We start from the raw sequence: 12,947 nt of genomic DNA on the forward strand, positions 1-12,947 counted from the left end.
ACACAAATTGACTAAGTCCCACAGTAAGCTCAATAAGGCTTGTGTTGAGGGTACTTAGACAACGATATATATAATATATAAATATTTATAAATACTTAAATAGATAGAAAACACCCATGACTCAGGAACAAATATCCATGCTCATCACACGAATAAATGCCCTTACCAGGATTTGAACCCGGGACCATCAGCTTCGTAGGCAGGGTCACTACCCACTAGGCCAAACCGGTCCGGTCCGGTCGGGTCCGGTCGTCCGGTTCTTCTTCTTCTTCTTCTTTGTCAGGCGCTATGTAAGGCTCTACAGCCTCAATATCACTGCGACCATTCCTGATCTATTGTGATCGCCACCTACTACGCCGCTGGTATTCCATACGGCTTTTTGGTCGCAAATTTTAGAATCTAACATGGTGGAGATGGCAGGCAGACACACTGTTCACACCCTGGCTGACTTATTTATTATCACATACGACTTATATATTATAAACATGTAACACACACATACCCTCATTTTATACATCTGCTGTGACCTGGGTTCCGGCAGAAAACCAGTGCTTTACTCGAAAGAGTGAAGAGTATCACTGAGCCGTGACCCTTTTGTCCTGCTGCAACGCACACAGTATGTAGGTAGGTACTTTTATTTTATTTTATTGTTTATTAATTATGCCTATTTTGTTGTCTCAATTTTCTTTTGTGCTATTTTTATTTTGTTCCTGTAATAATTTGTGTTCTTTATGATGATTTAAACTTTATATTGTGTGTTTTTGCAGCTGCCAAATAAATGATTTATCTATCTATCTACTACAAGTCTCGATCCAAACCTGCAACTTCAAATAGCTGCAGGATCTTCTTGATCTCGACAGACCTTAACTCCTTAACTGCATGGTTGTTAGGCAATATATTGAGTAATCTTTAATCTAAGTTCCTTCCCATCTCTTCGAGCCATTTAAGAACGCCATGAGGAGAGCCACCATGGACACTGTTAATATTGTACCGGGGAAAGATGCATGGGCGTAGGCAGGTACAGGCATGGGAGGCGGCTGCGCCCCCTGGAGCTCAAATTTTATAGTTTTTCGATATCTTGTATAGCTTCTTATTTGAAAACTTGAACCTTCTGAAAATGTTAAGGTCCCTAACCTTAACCGTAGGAACCCCTATCTACCTACTTACATTAACAGGATTTAGAGGCCACTGGCCTAGTGGGTATGAAGCCGTGCCTATGAAGGCGATGGTCCTGGGTTCGAATCCCGGGAAGGGATTTGTGTGATGAGCATAGATATTTGTCCCTGAGTCATGGGTGTTTTCTATGTATTAGTATTTGTATATTATATATATCTTTATCCGAGTACTTACAACACAAGCCTTCTTGAGCTTACCGTGTGATTTAGTCAATCTGTGTAAGAATATATGAATTCTTCTTGAACGCTTTTTTTATTTCAGATGTCAGACCTCGGCGGGGGCATACCTCGCAGCGTATCGGATCTCCTGTTCAAGTACATGTACAGTACAGCGCCACAGCCATCGAAGTCAGACTCGCATACCGTACCGCTGGCCGGTGAGTTCAATTTTTGGATTACTAACTTTTTTATACTACGTCGGTGGCATACAAGCATACGGCCCGCCTGATGGTAAGGGGGCGTCCATTAATCGCGTCATACGTTTTTGGCTTGTTTTAGACCCCCCCCCCCTCCCCCATGGTGATCTTTGGTGATATTTTCAGGACCCCCCCCATCCAATATGACGTGTATTTTTTTCGATAACTAAAGAACAGTTTTCTAACAAATGAACCTAAGTACACGTGTTTTGACAGTTTGGTTAATTGAAGGGCGGAAAACTATTATTTTTATTTTATTGACTATAATACAGTATAGCACAGATGAAAAAAAAAATACACGTGATACGTGTCCATACCCCCCCGTCCCCTGTGGTGATCATTGGTGATTTTTTGCTGACCCCCTCCCCCCCCTATACAATATGACGCGATTAATGGACGCCCCCTAAGCAGTCTCCGTAGCCTATGTACGCCTGCAACTCCAGAGAAGTTACATGCGCGTTGCCGACCCTAACACTCCGCACCTTCGTCGAGCTCTGGCAACCTTACTCACCGGCAGGAACACAACACTATGAGTAGGGTCTAGTGTTCCCCCACTCTGTTTTCTTAAGCTAAACAGCCGGCCGGTCTCAACTGGATTCAAGTAGTCTAATCGAAAGAGGACTGGGTACGTTTCTAGGCCTTCACCTGCATAAGAGTTCTTGCAGATATAAACTATAGGGAGCGTGCATGAACTGTAGGAGGCAGCACAGGAGCCGTCAGATTTTTGGCGCGAGGCGTAAATGTGATGTTTATTGTTCCGATGTAGCCCACAAGATGGCAGAACCTACTATGCACAAGAAAACACGTGACGTGTAAATGTGCATGTTTATGGTTCCGATTCAGGCCACAAGATGGCAGACCCTCCAACGCGCACGGTTCTTATAGAAAAAAAAATACTAAATGTAAAATTGATATATGTGTGTAAAAAAAAATATAATTTTCTTTCATTTAAATTATTCCGCGCATCAGTCACTGGCAGATCGCGGCATAAAAGGCTTATATAATCTATGGTAGATCATAACCTAGAAGTGCTGTCATATCATCGTCATGACAAAATAAATTTAATAACCAATATTTAATAAAAGCTAATAGTGATTTGAGAATCGACATTGTGATTAATAACATTAAATGTCGTTTCTTTTCTTACAGGTAAAGTTTATTTTTGTTACTGTTTAACTCGTACTGTTTGTGAATAACTTAGGTACTTGTAGATTAATTCAATAAATCTTTTCTTACAGAGAAACTCAGTTGTGTTTGATTGACCGTGTCGTCCAAATCATTACGAATAAAAACAATATCTTATATGATGTATTTTGTGGCCCAGGCTACGGGTACGGGCTGCCCATCTCGCGGCTGTACGCGCGCTACTTCCACGGCGACCTCACGCTCATGTCGTGCGAGGGCCACGGCACCGACGCCGTCATCTATCTGAAGGTACTCCACACTGCACGCACGAAAACTTTGTCAAAAACGGCTGTACCGTCATAGATATAATTTTTCTTGTAAGTCTTTGCTAAGCTTTATATTCATGTTTTTTTTTCATATTTTTTGGATTTACGGTTCAAAAGTTAGAGGGCACACTCATATATAGGGCGCGTATATTGAATAGATTTCCATATGAATTAGTAAGCTCATTAGAAGGTCGAACATGTGGGCAAGTTAGATCTATGTTAAAGAAACACATGCTTAAAATGCGAAAATAATGCAAATTTATATAAAGATGAAGTGTGCTGTATAATTAATTCTACAGCACACTTAATCTTTATGTAAATTTGCCTAGACTCCTTAACTCAAAAAACCTTTTTAATTTAAAATTAGTAGTTAAGCTAGAAAAATGCATGTTTTTTTGGTATGAAACAAACAGATTTTTTTTTTTATATTGTTTTTCTTTCAGAGCGATTATTTCCGAAAATATCATGTTCATAAAAAATGGTTCTTGAAGACCCATATTCGTTTTGAAACATCCAACGACACCCCATTTCCACTTTTCGACCACTTTCGAACCAAATAGTGAAAGCATAGCTTAGTAAAGACTTACAGAAAAACCATAGACAACCTTATCGGTTCGGCCGTTATTGCAAAGTCTATTTCAACACCCGTCAACAACAAATATTTTTTATATCTTCGTTAACTTAACACCCTGTAGCTCCTAAAATATTGATCGCAGAGTAAAAATAATTAAGGAAATTTTATTTATTTATTTATTTATTTATTTATTTATACAAGGAATTCCAACAGCTTTAAAAAATACATTAAACTTTTTTGGTAGTAGTACAGAGCCAATTACAGGAACTCACAAATAGAAACAACATAGATTTATGTACAAACTATTCGTACAGACATTCGAGATATGAGCAAAAAGCAGAAAAAGGTACCTTTGTAACCCCCCCCCCCCTCCCGATTTAAAAAAATCCCGAATAGTGCGAAACCTTTGCGAAAACTTAATCTGTGATAAATTTTGGCTAGGTTCATACGTTATTTCTCCGTATACCGTTTATGGATTTTTTTCGAATACCGTAATGTATGCTCGTTTTCAAAATCGTTTAGTCCTTGAACTTGATCTTAGAAATCGGTTAGGTTATACACGGCTAGACGGCTGTATTCATAGTGTAATTTATTAATTTCCTTACCTCCAGGCGCTCTCAAACGAAGCCAACGAGCTGCTCCCAATCTTCAACAAGACGTCGACGAAGTTCTACCGGCCGTCCGCGCAGCTGGCGGACTGGTCGGGCAGCCTGCACACCGCCGGCGCGGCCAAGGGCAGCCGCGAGAAGGTCTCCCCTCTGTCGCACAGTGTGGCGTAATGGTATGATAACAGCCTAACCGCCTGCAGTGGCAGCATGGTTCCATTTTTATCACTTGTCACTTTCGCACTTACAAACTTGTTAGAACGTGACAGGCACGGTGACAAATGATAAAGAGCCGACCATCTTAGCCCTACTGATCTTGTCGGTTTACCAGTCCAGATGGGACAGTTTTTATCCCAATCTGATTAAATTGTTATTTTGATCAGGTGGTGTTGAACAGGGGTGTCACGAATGTCGCATTCTTCATTTTCGCGAATGCGAATCCGAATGACCAGGATGCGAATGTCCGAATGCGAATGTTACGGAATAGGTAGTTCGGGTCTCTATTGTTTCCTATAAAGTTTTATAATGTATTGTTTGTCCACATTTTCGTTTAACATAATTTGTTTTTTTTTCTCAGAAATGCGTAACTTTTCAGGATTGCCATAATGCCATAAAATAAACTTACCTTTAGGATAACCTTACAAAAACCCTGAGAAGTTAACTGGTTCAAAATTATGACTAATGATAATCATTACATTATGACTTTCAATAACTATGACAAACAAAGGGATCCGGTTATTATCATTCTTGGTTAGAAAAATTTTAACCTTAGAAGTGTTGAGAAATGCTGTCTACTGGTCAAAATGCATTACTTGAAAACAGTTTGCGCGCACTGCTCATAGCGCGAGTCGACGAGACAGAACACGACCTGCGTACATTCGCATTCGCAAAACATTCGCTTCATTCGATGCGAATGTTTAAAATGATGCGAATATTATATATTCAAATGCGAATATTCGTGACATCCCTAGTGTTGACTCATAGATGAAATTGGCTAGCCGATTCCACTTGATTTGATTGACTGGTCAAATTATTATTTTTGGGATAATTGCTTAATTTGGAGCGCCAAACTGTCATCATAGATCAAAAATTGGTGATTAAATTGAGTACGTGTGTATTGTCAATTTGATTATCCCGTCTGGACGGGCTTTTAATCGATCTTCATTTTTTTGATCAAATTGTCAATTTGATTATCCCGTCTGGACGGGCTTTTAATCTATTTTCATGTATGAAATTGTCTCACATCGCCCTTTTGGATGGTGGATCGTTGTATGATAAAGTTTTTATTTATGTCGAAAGTCTGGGCCCAAAAATTTGTTGAGATGGGTTACTCATATATGTTTTATTATCCCTTTGAACGCCACACTTATCATGTGTGGCGCGTTATCGTGAACCTTATCGTAATGCAAGAAGGTTCATATTGGGCTGTACAGTTTGTCTTTGGTGGTCAAAGGGTAGGTACATAAGCTACAAGTCCATAAATAAAACTAAAATAGCAATAAAATTATACAAAATTTATTTTTTATCACATATCTACTTATAATGTTCACAACCTAGGGCCCAGTTCTCGAACGGTATTAGTCTAATATTATTAATGTGTTACCATGGTAAGGTAACTTATGCGATTTAATAGTTCGTTGACTTAGTTGAATACCGTTCGAGAAATGGACCCCTAATTCAAACCTTTTTCAATTATTTTTGTTCAAGTCAAAATATGAGTAAAAAAATATTGATAAGATGGATCATATGGATCTATACACATATTGTATAAATGTTTATTTTGTTTTGACGCACTTTGGCGTATAATGTGTTAAAGAGAAAATTATTTTTCTGTTCTCTGTGCGGAAAGCGTAAACTTTCGGAACGAAGTTTCCGCTTTCCGGCTCCATCTAACAGAATAAATGTATACACGCCTTGGCAATAGCATACAATTCCATGTGATCTGACATTTCTTACTTTACTGCCTTAGGTATGTAATATATTATTTAAAACACGTAAATGTACTCAAAACCAAGGCTCGGACCGGTTTTAAAAATAGCGGTAAATACCGATTTATTTCGGTTCTACTCGGAACTTTCAAACGAACGCGAACATTTTAAGAACTTTACTGTAACCTAAATAAACCGGTTTATTCGTCGAGCGACGAGATCCGCCGGCCGGTCTGGTGGTGTACCGCGTGAACATAGACACCGACATAGGAAGAAACCGGTTTTTATTGTTCTAAAATATGACAAGAACTTTATGGAAATGTTCTCCTAAAAACCGGTTTAAAAATAACGGTTCTACGAACAAAACCGTAATTAAAAGGTTTTGCACCAAGTACATGATAACGGTTAGGAAATTTAACCGGTTTCCGAGCTTCACTCAAAACTGTTGTAAAATTACGAAAATACTCAATTTTATATTCAATAAAAGGGCCCAAGAGTTCGTTCGTTATTTTAAATGTGATATTCGGTTAAGGATGAGTTTTATTTTCGGATTACGGCCAAAATGGACTGAGCTTTGATGGAGTGAGGTGTTTCATAGTGTTGAGTTTGTTCTTAGGAAGTTATCGCGTGATATCTGCATTACAACAAACTATACAGAATGACAGGGTAAACAGGTACTAATAATCTAGAAATAGCCAATGACAAGCTATGTATAGTTTGAATTCATTAAATTTAACCATTAATTATGTAATTTACTTTAAATAAAAAAAATGAGCTCTGACATAAATGTACCTTGAGACAAGATTACGATAAAGATACACTTTAATCTTAAAACATAAAAAAAAAATGTTTAATTTTCCAACGGAAATAAAATTGTGATATTCGTCCATCTAATGACAGGATAAAAACATTATCAGGAATATTTATGTTTAAAAACTTAATTCATTTGTTATTTATTAACATTTATACTTACAAACAAAAGTGTCGTTTATCACATATCTACAAGTAGATAGTATTTGTCGGACTTTTTTTTACTTTTCAAGTTCAATACTATGAAACAACTCAAATAGGTAGGAACCAAATGATTGAAATTTACTCTATTAAGTAATTAATTTTAAGAAAAATATATCAATAAATTGGTAGATGATTAGATAAATTCCATGGTGACACTTTTAAAAAGTTACGAAGCATTTTGTACTTTATTTTCTTTACGGCAAAGTATAAGTTGATTAGGTAAAGGTATAAAGTAGAAATACATTTAATTTCGAAAACATCGTCATACGATAGTTACAGAATGGCCTTTAGTCATATCAAAAATCTGTACCATGAGTTGTAATAGTTAATGGAAAATATCGTTTTAGTAAAAAAAAAAAACCGTATGAGAACGTGATGGGGTTGGCAATTGACAAAGGTCGCCAAAAAAAATGGCGCCAGCATAGGTTTTGTTATATGTAATTTGGCTTAAAGGAATAGCATCCAGGCCATTAAAAAAAAAACAAGAGTTTTACATTATTTGTTGAATTGACAGGTAAATCTTATGCTAGCTCCTGTTCTATAATACCGGCTAACCCCATAGTGCCGGGACAATAGCTCATAGCTATTAAGAAACTGGTGGTCGATAATCAGACAGAAGTTTTCGTGGCAAAAACGAGTGCTTGAGAAAATGAAACAACGACAAATAATAACATCGATAAGTCAGTCATAGATTAATAATTAATTAAAAGATGTAGATTCTACTTGCTGTAATTTACTGGGAAATTTCAAGAATGCAAATCAATTACAAATCCGACCATATTTTTTTTATTACATATATTAAGTATTTCAAAATAAAAACGTAAACTGTGGAATACAGTGTAAAAAAATACAAAAACTACCAATGGGTGTATCAAAGAAGATATCAAAATTTTATACAATGTTAAAAATATCTATAACGCTAAGGTAACATCGATAATAGACATGTCGATATTTGATTTTGTCAATCACTTTATTTTGCCAGAAAAACTTCTGTCTGTAGATAATAGTCAAAATTGAAATGCAACTTTGCCAAATAATCTGAATCTGTTGTAAACCTATTTTTGATCTTAAGAGTAATTTTGTAGTTACTTTATATTTGTATTTATAGCCGGACTACATAAAGTACATAAACTGTTAAATATCATGTTTCTGTCTACTTGTCCAAGGTCAAAGGGCAGGCTATACAAATATACAAAAAAAAAAACAAATGCAGTTATTAATAAGAGAGTTATAAGAATTTTCTATAATAAACTAATTTTATATCATTATTGATTTAATATTAACCGGTTAATATGGATATATAACCGGTTTTTTTAAACATCGCCGATTTTATTTGTGTATTCTTATTTTACGTACCTATTGTGTATTGTTATTTCACTCGGACAAGTATTGGCAAATGAAATAGCAATGGGTTCGTATATGTACAAACCAAAATAGACCTTAAAACCAAGGCGTTTAGGTATCTTCTCGAAATTTGGGAGGCACTGCAATACCATTATGCGTTTTCTATCTTTTATCGGCGGCAAATTAATCTTTTGAACGCCAAGAACACTTAAAGTCGTCGTTGCTTGTCGTGTCCACAGCGCCAAGGACACCTATAGGTGTTATGGCGGACGCTGTCAAAGTAACCTTAAGAGGCTGTCAATAGCCAATGTCCTTGAAATTGATGTTACTTAAACAGTTTTTTAAGAAAGACTATTTGTTTTAGTCAAGTTAGAAAAATATATGTTCATATTAATTATATTTCAAAGACCGTGGTTGTGCTCGATACACGATTGAACGAAATCGGCTCGATAGAAAATAATTGCAAAGATTGGTCTTAAAATCACAATTAAACGGTTTTATGTCTTTATTGTTTTGACTTATGGGTCTGCAATTAAAATCACAATTTCAAACCATTTATATCTAAATCGCTGTTGAGTAAAATATTACACTAATAATCCACTTTTTTTATTTAAATATTTTTTCTTATTATTCCCTTGCCCAGGCCCAGTAACATGCGACAGTGCTCTCATTTACTCTGATACAAATAGACAGTGTGCGCGCTTTAGGTATTGACAGCCTCTTAACACTAAGGTTTACATTAGACTTGCGCCTTGGAGCTTGGCGTCTGAGTGATGTTTGTGTATTATGACATAAAGCGTTCAAAAGCTTAATTAATCGCAGATACCAGATAATATTTATTTTAAATTAAAAAGGTTGAAAAGTACTGGCTTATCAGTTTTGTAAGAATGAGTTTTGCCCCATTTTCGAAGTATCGTATTATGTTTATTTTGGTTTGAACAATGATCGTGATTCGGTGTAAAGTATGAGAGTTTTGTAATGAAATAAATGTGACACTTTTCTTATAATAATTTGTTTTATTTAATCTTTTCTCAATTTAAACAGCATACATCTTATGAATGTTTAAGACAATATCCTACAGACTATGGAAGGTAGAGGCAAGGAACAGAAACTCCTTAGGCAGAATTGTTGCAAAAGTGTCCAGCTGTCAGCTATAAATAATAGTTCCAAATCTCTCCAGAGTAGCGCTGGAGTAGCTAAGAACATACGTTATTGACGGAGTGAAGTACGCTGTCTATGATAAGATTTTTTTCTCAAGTATTCTAGGTATTGTAGCGCCACTTGTTTATGGTTTTTGGACACTTTTTGGTATATGGAGATTTTGTTCCTTGCCTCTACCTTCCATACTACAGACGAAAGGATTTCAATAGGGAGTATTACTGCAATGTTCTGCCGCCAGAGATCAGCACTATCGCATATTGTAAACCATAGAGTAAATTATACATATTTTTGAGAAGTTTTTTAAGAAGTTTTCACTATAACATTGATGATTAAGGCGGTCTGTATACAAGGTGCCCGTGAGCATTGCGAGACTTTTTAATTAAGCATTCCTGGTAATATTTAGAAACTAAAATGTCGTAAAAAAATTCTGTATTAGGCCTAGTTTCAGAGATAATTAAATGTTTTTCGAAATCATTTTTCGCCATAAGTCGGTAGGTACGAAATACATTTTTGACTGCGGTATTGCTACTCGAGGTCTAGTCTGGACATACCTATTGATTGACATCGAAAAATTTAAAAAAATGTATTCGAGAGGCTACCCCCAAATAAAAAAAAACTTTTTAGTTAATTTTAGGTTATGTGTTTATCAATAAAGAATATGTTTTATGTGTGTTCAAAAAAGGAAAAAAAAAAAAACAAAACTTCACAAAAAGTCATATAACATTTTTTGCTTCTGTTGCCATCAGAAATGCACCGTTAAAATCTCTTGCAATGCTCACGGGCACCTTGTATAGAAGTCTACCGCGTAATGCCAAAATCAAAATTTCGTTATTTGCCTCTTATCGCTCGAATATGCAAGAGTGATAGAGAGGCACATAACGAAATTTCAGTTTTCGTGTTTCGCGGTAGGCCCTCAGTATGTGCTAGAGGCGCCCCTTTCGCAGAGTTTTGCGTAATATCTCCTATTTTCAAGCGTGGTTGAATGCTGGATACGTCTGTGCCTTCGATGCCTAACCTGTCAAAAAACGATCACAATTTTATTTATTTATTTAACCTTTATTGTACAATACAAAAAAGTACAAATGGCGGACTTATTGCCTTAAGGTATTCTCTACCAGTCAACCATTGGGCCAAACAGAAACTTACAATAGGGTTGTTTCCAATTTTTTGAAACGCTTGTAATACGTTCGATATTAACTAAAAGTTGCCCTAACATTCAACTTTTATACTAAAAACGGCTTTAAATATGTTAAATTAACAAAATATGTTTTGACAGATGCTTTCGCGCCCAAAACGCTCTTTGAAAATTGTGTGACGTCACAGTTTACGGTTTGACACATAACTACATACACACGTAGAAGATACGAACTGTCAACTGACATTTGTCATTTGTTGTCTATTGCCTAACTGTCAACAGTGTCAATCCGAGAGTTGTGACGTCATCAGAATCTTCAATGACGTTTCGAGTTTGGTCACGTGACGAGTGCCAAAAGATATTTTAAATTCAATATTTACAAAAATATGGTCATTACAGGTCCCCTAAAAGTAGTCTAACATGTTCTTATAATCCAAAAGAATTTATTGGGATACAATTCTGCCCTAAGATTTGTAGATGGAAACAACCCTATTGGAGAATATATGCGCAGAAACGCACAATATATGGCGGACGAATGTTTCATGTTTGAATGTCACCATATTTAAGACATTAATTTTTTTATTCGCTAGTGTGATGAAAACATTGTAATTCCAGGGGTAAGAAAATTGCAAATTCGAGTCTTGAATTTACTCCAGTCTGCGGCTGTCGTGAATTTATACCCTTGTTTATAATATTTCACTATCTCCCTCGTTCCACAACAACTAGATGTTGTGTACAATCCGTTGGCATCGTATTTTTTTCGGAAACGTTCGTATTTGTCATGGTACTTAAATCAACCCTAGTACTTTTTGTACTGAGACCATAAAGAAATGAGTGCTCACTCCATTCATCAGTTTTCTTACCAAAACGCTTATTATTATCGTAAGCGAAAATGTCGACATCTAGGGTCAAGTAGCGAATTTACCAGTAACGCTACTTGACACTAGATGGCGCGACTGACGAAAAGTGTATTGCTCAACAATTTACAACTAATAAGTATTACAAGCAGAAGGAATTAAAAATAAAGTTCCGGTTAATCTGGTTATAATATTAGCTGAAAATTGTTGACCATTAGACTTTTCGTTCGTCGCACAAGGGCGGATCCACCGTTGTGGGCACGATGGGCATGCCCACAACCCTAATAGGGTGCCCTATTGATTCGCCGAGTAAAATTACATCGATTTGTTTCGCTGACGCTTTTGCAGAGGACTATTTGGCAGAATTTCATTACACAGAGTAGTCAGTTGGCAACTTGGCATAACATTGATAAGCAGATTTACTTTAGAATAATCCTTAATTTACACAAAAGCAAATTGAATGGTATGTGAACCAAGACTAGCAAACGTTAATCGACTAAAAGTTACATCTAGGTACGAATAAATCCCTCTGAGAAACGATTTTCGGCGAAACGTTGTCTGCGAATCGATAATCCCTTAAAGACTTGTGACGTAACACTTTCACGGTCTATTGAGATGGATAGGCTGATGATTGTTAATGAGCGAGCTCGTAACTTCGACTCGCACTTGGCCGATTTTTGGGTGGCTGTGACCACAACCTTTTTTGAGGGTTGGATCCGCGCCTGACGTCGCAACATCTATTGTCCAGTAGCAGTAGTAGATGTCGACTACGAAAATAATAAGCGTTTTGGTAAGAAAACTGATGTATGGAGTGAGCACTCTATGGTTACTTCATAAGTAAGACTGACTGAAATAGCATAACACATTCGTGCGTTTCCGTGAAAATCGTCTCACGGAATTTTCCTTAAAAAAAAACAACGGGTTGCAGTCCGGGAGTGCCGGCAGAAGTGAAAACTTGAATATTAACGTTGTGCATTTTTTATACTACGTCGGTGGCAAACAAGCATACGGCCCGCCTGATGGTAAGCAGCCTCCGTAGCCTATGTACACCTGCAACTCCAGAGGAGTTACATGCGCGTTGCCGACCCTAAACCGGCCCCCCATCATTGAGCTCTGGCAACCTTACTCACCGGCAGGAACACAACACTATGAGTAGGGTTTATATTTTGTAATGGTTTGGGAATAATTTTGCACGAATTGCTTTATTTATCAGTATAAAAGTACTATCATTTATGTGGTAAAATACAATATTCATTTATACACAAACATGACAACTTATATTACATA

At 36.7% G+C, this 12,947-nt stretch overlaps 1 protein-coding gene across 1 annotated transcript in view; it reads left to right on the forward strand.

Annotated features, from left to right (window-relative positions):
- Positions 1–5,336, forward strand: part of LOC133532009 (pyruvate dehydrogenase (acetyl-transferring) kinase, mitochondrial) — a 61,907-nt gene extending 56,571 nt beyond the window's left edge. Inside the window, exons 7-9 of the mRNA XM_061870488.1 lie at positions 1,438–1,552; positions 2,916–3,025; positions 4,228–5,336. Coding sequence (XP_061726472.1) covers positions 1,438–1,552; positions 2,916–3,025; positions 4,228–4,395 — 393 coding nt within the window. The 3' untranslated portion in view covers positions 4,396–5,336. The remainder of the gene's footprint in view (positions 1–1,437; positions 1,553–2,915; positions 3,026–4,227) is intronic.
- Positions 5,337–12,947: the final 7,611 nt, after the last annotated feature.

Source organism: Cydia pomonella, chromosome 26, assembly GCF_033807575.1.
Source record: "Cydia pomonella isolate Wapato2018A chromosome 26, ilCydPomo1, whole genome shotgun sequence".
Classification (NCBI taxonomy): Eukaryota; Metazoa; Arthropoda; class Insecta; order Lepidoptera; family Tortricidae; genus Cydia; species Cydia pomonella.